This window comes from Aspergillus chevalieri, chromosome 4, assembly GCF_016861735.1.
Source record: "Aspergillus chevalieri M1 DNA, chromosome 4, nearly complete sequence".
NCBI lineage: Eukaryota > Fungi > Ascomycota > Eurotiomycetes > Eurotiales > Aspergillaceae > Aspergillus > Aspergillus chevalieri.
This window is the reverse complement of record NC_057365.1, coordinates 3,286,460-3,303,894: the sequence shown is the minus strand read 5'-3', so window position 1 is coordinate 3,303,894 and position 17,435 is coordinate 3,286,460. Positions and strand designations below refer to the sequence as shown.

Sequence of the window (17,435 nt, the reverse complement as noted above, 5' to 3'; positions counted from 1 at the left end):
ATCAGCAGCGCCTAGCCATCTATGGTCCCAATGGTGAGGATGATCTCCAATTGCATTTCATAGGCTTGGTTTTCGGTGCTGGTGTCGGCTAACTCCTCAATTTCAGCGGTCTCGGTTGGGTGGAATACCTACGCCGCGCAGAATCGAAGCTGCGTGCAATATGGTCTCTCGCCGGATTCTCTTATATCGCAAGCCTGCTCCTCCCAGTCGTCGACCTATGACACTTCCCGGACATATTCGCATACAGTTGTCTTGGGCGATTTGACGCCGGCGACCAACTACTTCTACAAAATCGTCTCGACCAACTCCAGCGTGGAACAATTCCTCAGCCCTCGTACTCCAGGAGACGAGACTCCGTTCAACTTGAGCGTTGTTATTGATCTAGGCGTCTATGGAGCGGATGGCTTCACCGTCGATTCGTCCAAAGCAAAGAAGGACGACATTCCTTCCATTGAACCAGACTTGAACCACACCACCATCGGACGTCTCGCAGCTACCGTCGACGATTATGATGTAGTCATTCACCCTGGCGACTTTGCATACGCTGACGACTGGTACTTGCGACCAAAGAATTTGTTGCATGGTGAAGATGCCTACCAAGCCATCCTGGAGCAATTTTACAACCAACTTGCCCCAATTTCCGCCCGAAAGGCGTACATGGCGAGTCCTGGCAACCACGAAGCCAGCTGCCAAGAGATCCCTTATACCACGGGGACGTGTCCGGAAGGACAGCACAACTTCACCGACTTCATGCATCGCTTTAGTGACACAATGCCCAGAGCCTTTCTCTCCAACTCGATAAACCACACGGCGCAGCAACTTGCCAGCAAGGCGCATAGTTCATCTAACCCACCATTTTGGTATTCCTTCAAGTATGGCATGGCCCACATCGTGATGATCGACACCGAAACCGACTTTCCCGACGCGCCGGATGGGCAAGATGGATCTGCCGGGTTGGACGGCGGTCCGTTCGGCCGGCGCAGTCAGCAGCTGGACTTCCTCGAGGCCGATCTTGCCAGTGTGGACCGAAGAGTCACGCCATGGGTGATTGTCGCTGGACATCGTCCATGGTACACCACGGGTTCGAGCACTTGCAAACCGTGCCAGGAAGCTTTCGAGAGCCTCTTCTACCGTTATGGAGTCGACCTCGGTGTCTTCGGACACGTACATAATTCCCAACGTTTCCTCCCCGTCGTCAATGGAACCGCAGACCGCAAGAACATGACGGATCCTAAGGCCCCTATGTATATTGTTGCCGGTGGCGCGGGTAATATCGAAGGTCTTAGCTCTGTTGGAGATAAGCCTTCGTATACTGAATTTGCATATGCGGATGATTACAGTTACAGCATGCTGCGGGTGTTGAACCGGACTCACCTGCAGGTCGATTTTATTCGTTCGTCTACCGGAGAGATCTTGGACTCGAGTACCTTGTACAAGAGTCATTCCAGCCCGTTTGTCGTGCAGTAGTACATACTGCATGGGAAAATCTGCACGAGGATCGCGATTCCTGAGTTCCATCCCACCACGATCAATGGTCGTCTATACAGATGGATCAAAAAGAAAAGACAGCAATGCTGCAGGAGCTGGGTGGGTGGGCTCCTGGGGCAGCTGCAAAACCAAGATCTTCTGTTGACACACAAACTACGCACGTACTAACGATCTCCTTTTATCATTTCATATGTCAAATGACTTCTGACCCGCGGAAGATAATGTCGGAGTAGTCTGAAAACAGCCAAACGATATCATCCTAGCCGGGTTAGCTCAGTCAAAATAAGAAGGTAACATGTGCACTCACGCCATACACCATATCTATGAACTTATCACTTGTATCTAAGGGAGAAACCTTGAGCAAGAATTCAATCCGTGCTAGAAACTGCTCGTTGCCATTTCCTTGCATCAGGTGGAACCTCAGCACACTGTCATGCTGAAAATATATTTCCTGTACATCAGGCTGAGCTTGTGTATTTTCATACCATTGACCCAAAGTACATCTGGTATCCCCTTTGTAAGCAAGCAGCATGCCTCTGCATCTAGATCTCACCAGCAGGCTCTCAGGCTTATGACATTCTTTAAAGAGGCTTGGGAGGCGAAGCCGTCGAATGGGGAAGTATGTAAAAGATATATCATGTGATAGTGGCGTGATATTGGTGCGGAGTGGTTGGGTGTTTGGCTTGAAGAGGAATCATATGGACGATGGATAGTGCCCAAGGTGGTAAAACTGGTTATTCCTGGTGATTTATCATAATACAGGCCTAAGATATCGCCACAACTTTCACTAAACACATTCTTTGTGTCGACCTTAGAAGGTGCAAAACATAATCCAAGAGTAAACGTTCTCTTCTTGCTCGTTGTGACCTAGACCTCTGATTAGTACGAATCTGTGACATTCGCATTGAACATACAATGAGATAAGCCTTTATCAGATGGTCATTCCGGTGCCAAAAGACTGTAAGTAGGCTCACAGCTTCTGACTTTCCAAATTGGACATGGACAGGACAGCCCTCTTGTTCTCCATACCAGTATGACTTGGGTGAGTGTGACTGAGAGCAAAAATGAGTGCTCAGGCCAACAAGCCCCTTATTGGAGCAGAATGCAGTGAGGCCGTATAAGCTGAACCCATCCTCATGTAGTGGGATATATGCCATGAATCTTTGGGAATGTCGTATGAAATCGTAATGTCGCAGCCAATCATAAAATGGGTCAGGAGAGGGAGGATATAGTTGAGCCCGTTGCAGTGGGCTCACCCGTAAAGTCATGTTCAAAATTTGATTTGGTGCGACAGTTTAGGCGTGAGATTTTCAAGACCTGTGTTTATCATCAGTTTTGAACATTAGAGAATTGTTAAGGGCGTCATACATCCCATTCAAGGTCCACGTGAAGTGGCGTTGTTGGCTGATGGTAACTAATATTTATAAACTCATTGTTTTCACTGTGAAATCTCCTTTTCTGGCTGGGTTTGTTTGCGTTTCTGAGAAAATCTATATTTCGAATCCCATACATTCCAAGTCTGAAAATGAAAGCAGTGACAGATAAAGGTACTGACATATTGGTAAAAGTGTTGCTTTCATGTCCATAGAGTTTGTATCCGTGGCGAATGCCGCAAATATATGTTCCGTCCAGCACACATGTGAGATAGACTGAGATATGGTCACACTGTGCGCAGCAGAAGAAAGAGTTGGCCATGGATTTTCTGCAGCTAAAAGTGGACACAAACAGCGAACAGTACAAGGGGTAATAAAATCCCAGATGATGGCAATTAGTTCGGTCGGGAGACTTCGAGATCTCTCTAACAGTTCATACAAGGTCGTCTTTTTATTATCATGCTTGGGATTCCAAGACAGCTTATGGATTGCTTTGGGCAATGCAAGAATCCTTGTAGATGTTCTGTGAAAGCCCAGTCCAAGCTAGTGGTGTCATAGTGATACCGAAATCACAAAGCTCGTGGATACTTGGCTAATTCACCAACGCCATCCAGCAAATGCGATGAACAGAGGGAGCATTTGGATCTTATCCGAGTGTCGTAATGTATCTGAACGTTCAGATCTTCTAAGATAATTGTCCCATCTTCTCCTCGGAAACTTATTGGCTGAGTCAAGACTAGGTGTTGATACTGGTTTGGCAAGACAACTGACACACAACATCAGTAGCAGAAAAAAATCAGCCCAAATGAGGCATACCTGAATGGAAGTATGAATCCAAACAAATCCTTTCACTACATAGTAAACAATGCGGTATTCTTGTATAGTGACGGGGCAGTTCTCTTGGGGCGTCCATTGTTTGGTGTAAACGATGAGGTGAATCAGCTCCGACTTAAGAAGTGTGTGATATATTTGCGTAATATATTTGATCCGATCCCAGAATACCCCTTAGTCTGAGACATCCATTCTGATTGTCTCCTTGAATGCCACCTCAGTTATGTTCCATCCACACAGCGTTCATAACCAAGGCATGTGGCCGCTCGCAGATTATGTATCGCAATATGTGTTACAACAATTGATCTGAGAAAGGGCCGTGCTATCCAACTCTACTCGCATCCAAATATTTATACTCGTATATAATGATAAAATAGAATTAAATCAATTGTCTAGAACTTCATGTCAGCAAACTATCCTCTGATTTATAATATTACGTTTGGCCAATATATTTGGTATCCCCCATGTCGGAACTCCATATAAATATAGGGTTCCTGTCGGCATGCTAGTCCCACCCTAGCTCCAGCCCTGCCTCCAGAGTAGGCGAACTGACCACTCCCATCAGTGTACTCAATACGTTGTTTGAGATCATCCGCCAAGATACCTTGACTTTGCTCCGGACGTTCCACCGAACCTTGGGAGACAAGGAGGTCGATATCCTTGACGATACGAAGATGGAGGATCGACTCGCGTTGTGGCGTCAGCTCATCAGTAAAGCTGAGCAAGAGGTTCCTAGCGTTTTTGGCGTCACAGGGCAAATCGATAGGCCTTCCGCAAGCGCATGCTCAGCTTGTCATTTTGTTATTTCAAGCCACCCATATAGTGAATATATTGATTTCTTCTAAAATATCTATTTTTGTCTTTTTCCTGCCATCAAACCCTGGTGAGCAGTGTGTTCATGGACAGTCAACTTAGATGGACACTCTGCAATGCTCACAACGGTCTCATATGAAGTAGGTCCGCTTCCGTCAACCGTAAAACCTGGTGAGGAGTAGAGAATTGAAAACACGAGTTTTTGGGAATATCAAAAACAAAGTGGTGGGCTAATGTCAATGGTTGTGGGAATTGAATCGCCCAGATAGTATGTCATGGGTTGTAGTAGGAGAACTTCAACCCTAGAGGCAATAGCACTGTTTGGGGACCAGTGGGCAGATTGGAAATTGTAACGGCTTCCTAAATAATATTTCACCTTTAATACCAGAGAAAGAAAGCCTTGCTAAAATTGCTATAGACCTTTAGCTGAGAATAGCTACCCAAAAGCATTTCCGTGCTTCGTTGAGCTCTGACGCAATCTTAGGGGAGAGGCAATTGATAATTTCCCAAGTGGCTCTGCGATTTATTGAGAACGCCGGGAGAACTTGAAGCTCAAGAAAAGTGACACGTCTTTGATAGGGCTTTTTCGACAGGAAATCCTCACGGGCTTGGATCTTCAGAGCTCGGCGAGAACGAGCGTGCCAGTGGTGGGATGAACTTCGTCGGATTTGCCATGCCGCCCTAGCTTCAAGGCCTTAACCGAGCATGAGCCCATGTTTACAATTCCTTGGCGCTCTATTGAATACTACATAGCTGCAGTTGAGATGGACGATGGATGAATTGGAGTGCATGTGGACGGAGAAGATACAGCTAATACCTTCTGGGGTTCTTTATGTTATGAAATAAGGGCCATCCGGACAACTGAGAGTCATGTTTATTAGTTAGCTACAACGAACACTAACGACGTCATGCATGCTCTAGTTCGAAGATGACAGATAGCGACGGCGATTCGATGAGGTGCTTTTTCACACAGTGCCATCCGCCTTCAGTAAAAACCCCCTCCCATTCCTCCATCGTCGGCAGATAGACACCCATCAGAGCATGGCCGAACTCAAAGCCCAGGGTAAATATGGGCACATTGTCTTCAGAAACAGTGTACTTGGAGCAAGGGTTGTCCAGCAGGATCCGGGTTGTGTCGCCCAAGAGGAAGCGGCGAACCTTGGGAAAGGCCGTCCGCAACCGCTGCAGCGTCGCCACGCAGTTTTCCCGAGGCCAGAAGTCATGGCCCATCATGAAGCACGTCAGCAAGTCAGCTTGGGCAAACTCGTCGCGGTAGCCCATTTCGCGCGCGTCACCCTCGATAAACGACAGCCGATCTGAGAAGCCACGTTCCACCGCCTCAGCCGCGGCGAACTTAATCGCAGGGCCGGCGAGATCGATGCCGATGCCTGTAGTCCCGGGATACCGGTCGAGGATTTGCATGAGTCGCTCGCCGCTCCCGCTGCCCAGGTCGACGATGGAGTGGAATTTGTAATCGAGTCCGTCCACAGTCGCGCGGAAGACCGGGTCGAAGTGATGGCGGTTGATATCGCGGCAGGCGTATGCAATGGCCTCGGGGTCGCGGCCATAGAAGTCCCCCTTACGATTTTCGTTGCGCAGTACATACTGCATGCGTGAGAAGAGCCCGCCTGATCCGAGGGTGAGCCAGTGGAAGAGCGATTTCGTTCGATAAGCCTCGTCCAAGAGTGTTCCCGCCACGATCGTGTCCTGATCGCGTTCGACCACATCGACGATCGCCAGAGCGGTGACCAGGCCTTGTATGGAGTCACGGTCCAGGTCGTGTTGGGTGGCGAACTTTTTCACATCGACCTTTTCCTTGTCCCGCAATTCAGTGAGCAAGCCAACTTCCCAGGCGGCGCCGATGGCTGCTGCTGCAATGGCCGAGTTGAAAATCGTGGCGACAGCGCGCTCCGGATCGACCAGACTTGAAATCATCTCGATGTATTCTTTTGAAAGGAAAAGCTTAAACAACAGACTGGCCTGGAGCTGAAGAGGTGGTATAGATATTCTAATCTACGGAGTATATCACCTTTAGCACCTCCCTATATATAGGTCAAATTCATCTTAGCCCGCTGCTCCCGCTGCCTAAAATAGTTAAAGTTAATGAATACGATATATCCTATAGAGCAAGTCAGCCGAAGGGCTCTGGTAAAGGGGATTTTCAGAACCCTGTCCTACGTACTAGTAATAATAAATCTGCATATGCAGAGACCTTTCGAGTAGTAATGATAATGATGATAAAGATACGAGTTTCTGATATGCACTATGCACGGACTGGGTCTCGAACAGAGCCAGTGCATGCGCACTAATCCCCATCCGTCGAGTGCATTCATCGAGTGCATTCATGGACTCATTCTCACACCACCCTCCGTTCTAGACATAGCTTCAGGCGAATACACGATCGCCTCTCCCCCAGAAAAGAAAGAAAAGAAAAGAAGAAAAACAGTTTTCGCCAGCTTTGGAGCGATTTTCTCACATATGCCACCGGCATGGAAAATTCAGTCATCTCAGTGGACGCCCAGCTCGTCACCTGGGAATCCGCCGACGATAAGGAAAACCCCAAGAACTGGGCCAAGGCACGCAAATGGAGAGCAACATTGTCAATCTCGGCCTTTGTGCTGATGAATACTCTGTCGTCGACCATTGTCGCCCCAGCGCTCCCTCGAATCGCCGACACCCTCCATGTGACGAATGAGGCAGAGGAAACGCTGATTCTCTCCATCTTTGTTCTCGGTTTCGCGTTTGGTCCCTTTCTCGCCTGCCCATTGTCAGAAGTTCATGGGCGTAGGATCACCATCCAGTCATGGAATCTCTTGTACCTCATTTTCAACACGGCGTGCGGCCCTGTCAATTCTGCCCCAGCGATGCTGGTCCTCCGCTTCCTGGCGGGGTTCTTCTGCAGCGCGTCTCAAGGGGTAAGCCGGTGGCTACCATGGTTGATACTCCAGAAAAGAACAAAACTAACTCCTCTACTGGTAGGTTGGAACCGGCATTATTTCAGACCTCTTCACCAAGGAAGAGAGAGGGAGAGCAGTCGCTATTTACAGCATCATGCCGCTCATTGGGCCCGTCATCGGGCCGATTCTAGGAGGTGTGATTGCACAGTATACCACCTGGCGCTGGACCTTCTACTCTACTTCGCTACTGGATCTTCTGATCCTTGTGCCCAGTCTCTTCACATTAGAGGAAACTTATGAGCCACTGCTGTTGCGACGAAAGAAACAGCGCCTGGCAAAAGAGACGGACCAGCAATACTATACGGAGCATGACCACCTAGACCAGGCTCGTTTGCAGGTGTACTCGGCTGCGCTGATTCGCCCGTTGAAGTTGCTCGGAACCCAGCCCATCATTCAAGTCATGGCCATTTACAACGCTTTATTGTACGGGCAAATCTATATTCTCTACGCTAACTTTCCGGCGCTGTGGACAGACGTCTACCACCAGAGGCCCAGCATTGCTGGCCTCAACTACGTATCCTTATTCGTCGGCTCGGTATTTGCAGCTGAGGTATGTACGCGGGCGATCGATCGCATCCAGAAGGATCTCTCAGCGAAGCGCAATGGCATCCACCTGCCTGAGTTTCGCATGCCCGTGATGCCGCCCGCGACTATTGCCCTAGCGGCAGGCATGTTCTTGTACGGATGGAGCGCAGATTTTCATATCCATTGGATCGTGCCCAACATCGGCGCCGCAATTTTCATCGGTGCTGCCATGACCTGTGTCATTGCTGTGAGTGCGTATATGATCGATACATATGGAAAGTATGCCGCGAGCGCAATGGCGGCTGTTTCCATGCTTCGTCAGATATTCGGCTGCGTCTTTCCGATTTTCGCTCCTTATTTGTACAGAACTCTTGGATATGGCTGGGGCAGCAGCGTTCTGGGCTTCATTGCGCTAGGATTTGGACTGCCCGCGGTCGTCTTGCTTTGGAAATTTGGGGAGGCATTAAGAAAGCGTAGTCCCTATGCAAAAGACGGGACAGGGTAATGAGTCACTATTGATTGCAAGTGCATATACTAGTCTACGGAGTAAAGGTCTTCTGCTAATTTCAAATTTACCATACACAATAAATGTGTAACATTTAATCAAAAATTCGTATTCGGGCACTATTATAATGCACGAAGGGCCCTAGAGAGCATATTATACGTAGCTGTAGTTAGTACCTGCAGGCGCATGTGTACTGCCCCTCGGTCACTGCCCTAAGGATTAGAAAGACCTGTCGTTTTGTCTTCGGAGAAGGCGGTAGAAGAGCTAGACTTTGCAGTAGGCAGAGAAATGGACCTGGACAGTGGCCTTGTTTGTCGATCTGTGGAATATAGAGTGGAGAGAGGGAATCCCAGACTAAGGGGGAGAGGGGGGGGGTGCGACCAGCTCCCAACCCGCATATCATACCATCACCCCCATGTACTATGTGGTGAGCTGAGAAAGGAATGCAGTATGCGGCTTCGGCTTCCCCGAGACTATCTTTAGCTTCTTTCAAGATAAGGATTCCGCGAAACTGAGTGATTATTGCCGACTGTATCTTAGAAGCACGGCGCTGCCTTCGCTGACCAATTAGCATAGATTAGTATGGCAAATCCTTTTCTCCTGCATGCGAAAAGAGCATAGGCCTGCTAAAGAAAGCACAGAAAGGTCCAGCCGCAGGCGTGGAAATACCAAGTATCCTCTCCATGTCAACGAAGCAGAGCACTATAAGCGGCTACCGACCTGTGTAGCCATATATTTTCTTTGAACAGGATTCAGAGACTCGAAAAGTATATCGCCATCGTCCGCCCCCTCTTGGAAAATATTCACTTTCTCTATTGCTGTCATGGCTATCCTTGATGCCGTTCCCACTGGCGGAGACGCGAAATCCGAAAACCCCACCCTGTCGGAGCTTGTGTCGTTTGCCCGTACACACTCGCCATTCTACAAGGCCTCCCTAGCACATCTGCCTCATGACACTTCCTTCTCTAATATTCCTGTGACCGATGTCGAGGCTTATTGGTCATCAGCGTCTGCGTCCGAAAAGAACATCCTGACTGTGCCATTTAGAGATGGGGTTGTGATGCGATCTGGTGGATCGACCGGTCCCCCCAAATTTGTCTACCTGACCCGGGATGAGCTTCGGCGTATCTGCGCTATCAAGGCAAATGTCGTGTGCACGGCCAGCGGCATCGTCCCCGGCGACCGAGTCGCCAATCTCAGCCCCATGGGTGGCATGTACGGCAGCTTCATGTTGAACAACACTGCACTCATGGAACTGCCGATCGACAATATCCAGCTGCCCCTTGGCTGGCAGGTGTCGGAGGAGGTGATGGCGGACACAATTGACCAGTTTGAGGCGACAGTGATCCTCAGCACTGCTTACTCCGTGACCAAGCTGGCGGGATGGTTGGTCGAAAAAGGGCGCAAGTTGGAGAGTGTCCGCCTGATATTATTCACGGGCGAGCAGTTCTTCAAAGACATGCGCCCTCTTTGGCATGGCGCCTACCCCAATGCCCTGTTCTCGCCGTACTTGTACGGGTCCGTTGAGTGCGGTCCAGTCGGCCTGCCAACGCATCCACCGCAGCCCGATGGCGACGACGACGTGAGTCCACTGTACAAGGTGCTGAGGCCGGCCGTATACATGGAGATAGTCGACAAACAAGGCTCACCCATCACCACACCAGGGGTGAAAGGCTCCGTGGTTGCTACGCACTTGATCAAACGCCTCCAGCCGTTAATCAGGTACCCAGTGGGAGACATCGCAGCCTGGGAGGACTATACGCAACAAACCTTCAGGCTGTATGGAAGGGAGACAGTGGCCCTCAAGATCAGCAACACATTGCTGGACTTGCCACTGCTGAAGGCCTTGATTGCGAAGCACATATCAGAGAACGCCACGGGAAGGTTTCAAAGCGTGGTCAGGCGTGCCAATGGAAAGAATGTCCTTGTGTTGAGAGTCGCAATTGCTAAGCCCGACAATGCGGCCGCAATCAGAGACGCCATTGAGGATCACTTGGCCAAGGTCTCACATGCTTGGGTGCTGAACCGAGAAGCAGGAACAATCGCACCTGTTGAGGTGGAATACGTCGACTTTAGTCAACTTGTATTGGGGTCTGACACCGGCAAACTTAAGAATTTTGTGGAGGAACGGTTTGAATAATCTCCGAGTACTGCCTGGATTCTATCATAGATACTAAACCTATTCACTTTTGCTTCCAAAAGACCCTGAAGTTCAATGTAGGCTGCATAGAGCGAGGGCCGTCACAAGTCGTCTCTCGGAGCCTACCAATCAGATGACACTAGCAAATAGAAACAACCGGCGGAAGGAATGCGAACCGAGCGGTAGTAACTACCATACAGGAGCCACGTAAGCGTCAGGACAATGATGCTGGCCGCCGACACCAGCAGGACATCAGCAATCCTTCGTGTTAGAGGAGGCTTGTTGCTCCACTGCAGGATCAGTTAATTTCTCAAGCTCCCGTAGATGCATAAAAGCGGTGAACTTATACATGATCAATAGTGGAGGGGAGAATTCTAGACAAGTTACATTAACTCCAGGTCAACCCTTGCCGTTGATAGATTGTAAAGCCAGGATACAGGTCAGATCCTACATGCTGAGTCCATCCCTCATTGAAATTAGTTAAATCTAAGCCTTTCTTTTATCACTGAGTACCGTGTTTTCTTGCAATTTCCCATTTCCAATAAGATGACGCTCGAGATTGAGGAACAGTCATTATGTCGTTCCAGTATTGCGTGGTCTCATAGCGACGAGGCGTCGAACGATTTCCGATCAGATTATTGCACCAAGCCCACGCTGCCCATGCTACGAGCCATCATCAATACATCCCTTGGTGATGATGTGACCGAGGAAGACGCAACGACCAACTCCTTCCAGGAGTACGTTGCAGACTTGCTGGGCCATGAAGCCTCACTTCTGGTCTTGTCAGGCACCATGGGGAACCAGGTGTCTCTCCGAACCGCTCTGGGAGCCCCTCCTTATTCCATCCTTGCCGACCATCGAGGACACATCATCCATCTGGAAGCGGGTGGCGCGTCCATGCTCTGTGGTGCTCTCATCAAAATGGTCGTTCCCTCCAATGGCCACCACCTCACTCTGGAAGATGTCAAGCTGAATAGCACTGTTACCGAATCACCCTACGACTGCCCAACTCGGGTGATTAGCTTGGAGATCCCACTTTCGGGCACAATCATGCCGCTGTCTGAGGTTCGTGCCATCTCTCAGTGGGCACGCGCTCAGAGCCCACCGATCCATATGCACCTGGACGGGGCTCGTCTCTGGGAAGCGGTGGTCTTGGGAAGCTTCACACTGCGAGAGATCGGAGAGTGCTTCGACAGCATTCAGTTGTGTTTGACCAAGGGCCTTGGGGCGCCCATTGGTAGTGTGGTCGTCGGGAATTCCATTTTTATCAAGCGAGCCAGGTGGATTCGCAAGGTTTTAGGGGGTGGCTTACGCGCTGCCGGCTTGATTGCCGCCCCTGCCCGAGTAGCCATCGAGGATGTGTTCCTGGGTGGAAAGCTGAAGGCAGCCCAGGAAAAGGCCAATAGGGCCTCGGTTCTGTGGGAGCAGCTGGGCGGAAAGCTTCAACGGCCAACCGAGACGAATATGGTCTGGCTGGACTTTGACGCTTCTGGCCTGACGCGTGATGATTTCTATCCTATGATGCGCAAATTTAACTTGATCGCGATGGAGCATCCATTGATGAATGGGCGTCTCGTTTTTCACTACCAAATCACCGACGATGCGTTCGCAAAGCTCTGCCAAGTGTTCAGGGTCGTCCTCAAAGGTGGCTCGGACTAGATACTCTATCCTTTAATAGAATGGCGCCGTGTTATTATTGTCTTGTACTCATGTGCACACATTTATTTGTTTTACCTCAATATTGTTAATTTGATTTATTTGCCGTGTAAACCTTTAGCCCCTTGAGGCCGCGTATTTGCTTTCACATTTGGAAATACCGTTCCATGGCTGATACTATCCATCCACTCAAGGCCTCTCCAGAATTGTCGTAGCTCGTCCGTTCGGTGCCTCTTCCTTCAATGTTTCTTTGGTTTCCCCTCAGGGTGACGGGTACCCTTGTCCCCCTTGTCCTTGACTTTCTTCTCCTTTGTCGGAGGAGGCGGATATGCTTTCAGAGCTATCTCCTGCCATTCTGTTGAAGCTTGGTATGCTTCTTGTATCGGTGCCAAAAGAGCATTCAGAGCCTTTGCGACAGCAGGCTTGAGTAATTGCGGCGTCAACTATGAAATGGGTTAGAATTGAGGGACGAGCTTTGGATCAGGGACAAATAGATCATACCACATCATCCCTGTAATCATCGTGCATTTGGGCAATCGTGTTGTAGACCAGTGGCTCCAAGCCATCACGGTCCCGGTCAACGCGGAACTCTCGTCTCCCACGCAAAGCCGAGGCCGGAAGCAGAACGTGCTCGACAAAGGCCAGAACCCCGTTTTCCTCCACGACTTTGGGCGCAGAAACGGCTTTGCCTATCTTCCTGGTGACAACCTCAGGGGGGTCAAGAAGGTCGATCTTACTGTCTGCTGATCCTTAGCACGGGTAATTTTTTCGTGAGCTATGGCAAATTCCTTACCTGGGTCACTAGAGCTCATCTTACCACCGTGCAGCCCAGGAACCATTGGGTTCATGATATGTGCGCGCTGGAATTCTGTCAGTTTGGATTCGTCCGAAGGGGAGTGGGAATGAAGCTACCTGTTTATAGCCAAGCTTGTGCAACCACTCCTTTGCAGCGATAAACAGCTTACGTTGATCAAGACCTATGATCTGTCAGCCTCAAACAAATCAGAATGCGTTCAGTCCGAAACCTTTTACCTCCAAACTGAATATCGACATCCAGGTACTGTTCGTCCAAGACCTGCAGAATGGGGTAAAGAAGACCACTCAGGGGCCCATTGGCGGACTGTTTAACAATCTCGGCACCGGCCCGCTTCGCATCGTGCTCGGATATGTAGGAACAGAGTCTGTAAACGTCCATTATGTATTCGGAACTCTTCTGGTACGAGCTGCCCAGGACAAACGTAAGCTTCTCAGTCGAAACCCCCACCGCCCGAAGCATGGCAGTTATCGTGTATCGGTAGAACTCGACCCGGCTTTCAACCAGCTCAATGGGCGCTTTGAGACTGTCCAGGAAGGCGTGAATATCAGCTAGCAGCACCTTCAATTCGCAACCGGCGGCCAGCAGTTGGGCCATCTTGACGGCTGAGACGAAGTAGCCACAGTGAGGGCGACCCGTAGTGGCCGTACCTAATGGAGCGATGGTCAGCATCTCTGTCATAATGTTACTGTGATATGGTGGAAATGGGCTGTCGAAATGCAAATGACTCACCCCAGTAGACCTTCGGGTTGTTCCCTTCTGCAATGATATTTTCGATGATTTCGAAATTCAGGGTCTCCGCAAGATTCTCTCGGATGAGAGCAAGTCTCTCCGACGTTCCTAAGCTCGCCATGACCCGACTTTGGCCAAGCTAAAGAGGTCGACTGGGAAAAATAGCAGTGTAGACAATTCGTAGTTTGTTGTGGTTAGCTCAAAATTGGCGCCCGTGGGGCTTAGTTATAAAATGTGGGGCGTGGCGTTTGTTGATCAGGCGGTGGGTATAACGTTAACTTATTCACTTGACGTGCTTCGGCGAGCGGCTTTCCTGGCGAAACTTCAGTGGGGCCCAAACTTTCTGAGACTGCTTCCAATATCGCCTTAAATTGCAACTAGAGTGAAGGCTGCTGAGAGAGATAAGACAAAAACTACTATTGGCGATGGCGCATCCTTCCTTTGATGAGGCTAGACCTCGGCATGGGTACCCAATGGGTAGGGGTCTGCCCATTACCCATACCCATAGGCCCATGGGTACCAATGTAGTACCCATTTCCCGCCCACGGAAGTGGACCCGCCCATGGGAGTGGACCCGCTACCCACGGGTAACCCATCGAATACGCATGCATCATTTCCCTAATTAAGATGTATTATTTGCTGATTCAGCGTAATAGGTCACCTAACTAACTATCCGCGTAACCACGCGTTAGCCTCGAGGGTAACGGAAACAATACTGTCAAGACGGCAGGACTTTCTTCCCACTACAGTCAACCCTCGGTGCAACGATATTCGATAAGCCGATAGATCCACTGCAAATTTTGTCAAAACCCTGCCCCCCGATATATCATGGCATTTTTCAGCCATATCGTCTTAATGAATTACTCGTTCCCACCGCTATTCTTAGTGTTCTAAATGGCCAAATGCCTTTAAAAGTAAAGAAACCTATTACTTCTACACAGAGAAAGGCTCTCCGAACGTGGATTTTCCAACAGAACCCTCGACCTTCTCAAAAGGCCTGCATTGGCTGGTACAAGAACCAATATGGCCATGAATTGAGCCACGTCTTCAGTTTCTGATTCCTTGAGTGATCGTTATAAAAACCTTGACACTATTGATCCATCTCCAGCCATCCGGAACCGCACTGGTGCATGGGAAGACCTTGAGATAATTCTATATGAATGGCAAAAGACCATTGAGTTACAAGGTGGACAGACAACTGGGGACCTGTTAGTTGAGAAAGTGTCACGTGCTCGGAATAGTAGATAAAAACGAACGTGACAACACCCATGGAGAGATCCATCCTTGTTTTCTCTATAACGATATATTGACAAGCTATCTACTGGACGGGCTATTTACTGTGTGCCGGGGTTACGGGTTGTAGCCCTAGGGCAAGACAAGGAACACAACTAACATCACTGACATGTCGTGACACTTTAACTAGAATTCAATAATGTAAAACTATGATAGTGCCCTTTCCGTCTAGGGCATAGCATCATATATCTCCTTTCCTATGAAGATAGGCGATTAGAAAATGAGAAGTCAGCCACGGCTTGGAAAGTATTTAGACCTCTCCTGACCCTGATATAGACATTCTCATGTACTTTTTGGCCATTACCATATTTTTGTTTATTGTACAATTTTTCTGGTGTTTAATTGGATACACGCTAGGATTGAACGTATGTAGTCACTGACGCTCCTCTTATCCCAGGAACAGATTATGCATGCATATATGTATGGCTCATTTTGTAACTCAGAGAAGTCCTAAATGCCTCTTGTGGAGCAATGAGCTCGTTAAATACGCCGTCGTCAGTCTTTATTATGGAGTGGTTATTGAGAAATATGTACATACATGGTACAAGGCTATAATGTTTCATGATAATGAGGCTGAATAGTACAATTTGCACTGGTGTTAACCTCACAGGGCAGTGATAGACAGTAATTATTAGTTGTAAAGTGGACCACAGTTGTAAAATAGAGACGTTTTGCTAGTTATTCTATGGCATCAATAAATCAAAGCGGTCGGTTTTGGGAGGTAAGATTGCAGGTTTGGATTTGCACGTTTTTATTTGGCTCCCTTGTCAGAGTGCAGTGATCCTAGCCTGAGTGATCAGGGTATGCTCCCGAATTGCTCCCGAATTGCTCTGGGATCACTCCAGAATCACTTCGGCGCGGTTCCCTGAGCGCTCTGGGCACGCACCCTGCTCCGAATACGCTCCGGGTTGCTCAGGGAGCCAAAAGCGGCCTGAAGTCGGACCGAAAACGGAAAGGGCAAGTCTCGAGATTTCCGCAGAAAACATCTACAATAGTACTCTTTTTAGGCGTTTCCTGGAGTGAGCGATAAAAAATAGATTAGAGAATAAATTCACCGTTGCATTCAGAGATGAAGTACCACAAATAAAATAATAATCATCAAACCTCATAATTCGTATGTCGTGATCGTGAATATTCAGTGTATGTAGCAAATCAAGAAACAACCGATAATATCAATCTCCGATTTCTCCCGACTAGGTTTCGGCATGGCCTCGTTCTTAGACGCCTCACAAGCAAACTTCTCAAGGAACCGCGTCAAAAGCACTATATGCGGCTGACGGCCACCGAGCAATTGTGTACCAAGCCACAGGGACCGATATCCCTCAACGACATAGCGTTCTTCCAGTACGAATCCTACCATTGCTGTCAGTTGTTGCCCTCAATTGTAGCGAAACATTTATTCTTACCATCTTTTCCTTGTACCATAATCAACTCAACACGGCAGGATGCTCTGAGTTCCGATTCCTCATATATGATAAGACCATCTTCAACGTTGGTTAGTCGAGCTGGCCGGGTAATGATAGTGAAGGAGGTTTTGAGTCTGAGGATGATGCGTATCATATTGAGTTTTGATCTGCTGAAATAATTTCATGGTAGGGCTATGAAATCCATGACAAGATAATGGTTGTTAGGACGTTAAGTATGGCTTTTTTGTCTGTCTTGTGAAGTGGTAGACATCTTCAAAGGTAGAATGATGAGCTGCGCATTCTTGATTAATCTTCATGTTCAGGGGCGGACTTACATGTCAGAAACTTATTGAGGAATGAACGACGATTCATGTTGGGATACTGCGTACGAAGTTGTCGCTGACGCCGTAGTCAACTAATTTAGCTAAGGTGACTAAATTTACACTATTCCACATCGGGATGAGCTATTCTGATATATCATTCATTTCGCTTTGCCTAATTAAGAAATGTATGCACTGCCCATTCACAAAATGGTCCAGTTCAAAGAGAAAAGAGGGAGCTGACCTGATATGTACTATCGTGGATGTCGTGATAGAATTAGAAGCGATAAGTGGATGGCAATTCAGCCGTGTAGTTGGATAAACTAAATTCGTAGAGACAGGGCAAATTGTGGAGGACTTTAGAAAATATAGTGTGGCTTGTGTTCTTCATCCTCATCCTGTCCCCCTCGCCCTGATTATCCTCGTTCTTATCTCAAGCCAGCTCACCTTCTCTTTTCTGTCCCTCCGAGTCTTTTCTCGTTATGTTGTGAGAGGTTGTGCTTCTCGTGATCCGCATAATCAATGCTCCCACTGCCTGGATCAACCATAATCGGTTGATCATCCGCAAGTTTCTTGCGATAA

The 17,435-nt window shown here is 48.6% G+C and overlaps 7 protein-coding genes across 7 annotated transcripts; 3 read left to right on the top strand and 4 right to left on the bottom strand.

Annotated features, from left to right (window-relative positions):
* Window positions 1-840: 840 nt before the first annotated feature.
* On the bottom strand, window positions 841-1,518 carry ACHE_41191S (uncharacterized protein; the record flags this gene model as incomplete). The annotated part of the gene is made up of 1 exon (XM_043279473.1): window positions 841-1,518. The coding sequence occupies one exon, from the start codon at window positions 1,516-1,518 to the stop codon at window positions 841-843; it is 678 nt and encodes a 225-aa protein (XP_043137149.1).
* Window positions 1,519-5,411: 3,893 nt separating this feature from the next.
* Window positions 5,412-6,440, bottom strand: ACHE_41190S (class I SAM-dependent methyltransferase; the record flags this gene model as incomplete). Its single annotated transcript, XM_043279472.1, has 1 exon — window positions 5,412-6,440. The coding sequence occupies one exon, from the start codon at window positions 6,438-6,440 to the stop codon at window positions 5,412-5,414; it is 1,029 nt and encodes a 342-aa protein (XP_043137148.1).
* A 554-nt stretch (window positions 6,441-6,994) lies between these two features.
* On the top strand, window positions 6,995-8,492 carry ACHE_41189A (MFS transporter; the record flags this gene model as incomplete). The annotated part of the gene is made up of 2 exons (XM_043279471.1): window positions 6,995-7,420; window positions 7,485-8,492. The coding sequence occupies 2 exons, from the start codon at window positions 6,995-6,997 to the stop codon at window positions 8,490-8,492; spliced, it is 1,434 nt and encodes a 477-aa protein (XP_043137147.1).
* Window positions 8,493-9,315: 823 nt separating this feature from the next.
* Window positions 9,316-10,632, top strand: ACHE_41188A (uncharacterized protein; the record flags this gene model as incomplete). Its single annotated transcript, XM_043279470.1, has 1 exon — window positions 9,316-10,632. The coding sequence occupies one exon, from the start codon at window positions 9,316-9,318 to the stop codon at window positions 10,630-10,632; it is 1,317 nt and encodes a 438-aa protein (XP_043137146.1).
* A 546-nt stretch (window positions 10,633-11,178) lies between these two features.
* Window positions 11,179-12,291, top strand: ACHE_41187A (threonine aldolase family protein; the record flags this gene model as incomplete). The annotated part of the gene is made up of 1 exon (XM_043279469.1): window positions 11,179-12,291. One exon carries the CDS (start codon window positions 11,179-11,181, stop codon window positions 12,289-12,291), a length of 1,113 nt encoding a protein of 370 aa, XP_043137145.1.
* Window positions 12,292-12,527: 236 nt separating this feature from the next.
* On the bottom strand, window positions 12,528-13,955 carry ACHE_41186S (tyrosine--tRNA ligase TYS1; the record flags this gene model as incomplete). The annotated part of the gene is made up of 6 exons (XM_043279468.1): window positions 12,528-12,731; window positions 12,790-13,028; window positions 13,082-13,148; window positions 13,201-13,265; window positions 13,321-13,752; window positions 13,835-13,955. The coding sequence occupies 6 exons, from the start codon at window positions 13,953-13,955 to the stop codon at window positions 12,528-12,530; spliced, it is 1,128 nt and encodes a 375-aa protein (XP_043137144.1).
* A 2,307-nt stretch (window positions 13,956-16,262) lies between these two features.
* Window positions 16,263-16,687, bottom strand: ACHE_41185S (uncharacterized protein; the record flags this gene model as incomplete). Its single annotated transcript, XM_043279467.1, has 2 exons — window positions 16,263-16,480; window positions 16,534-16,687. 2 exons carry the CDS (start codon window positions 16,685-16,687, stop codon window positions 16,263-16,265), a joined length of 372 nt encoding a protein of 123 aa, XP_043137143.1.
* Window positions 16,688-17,435: the final 748 nt, after the last annotated feature.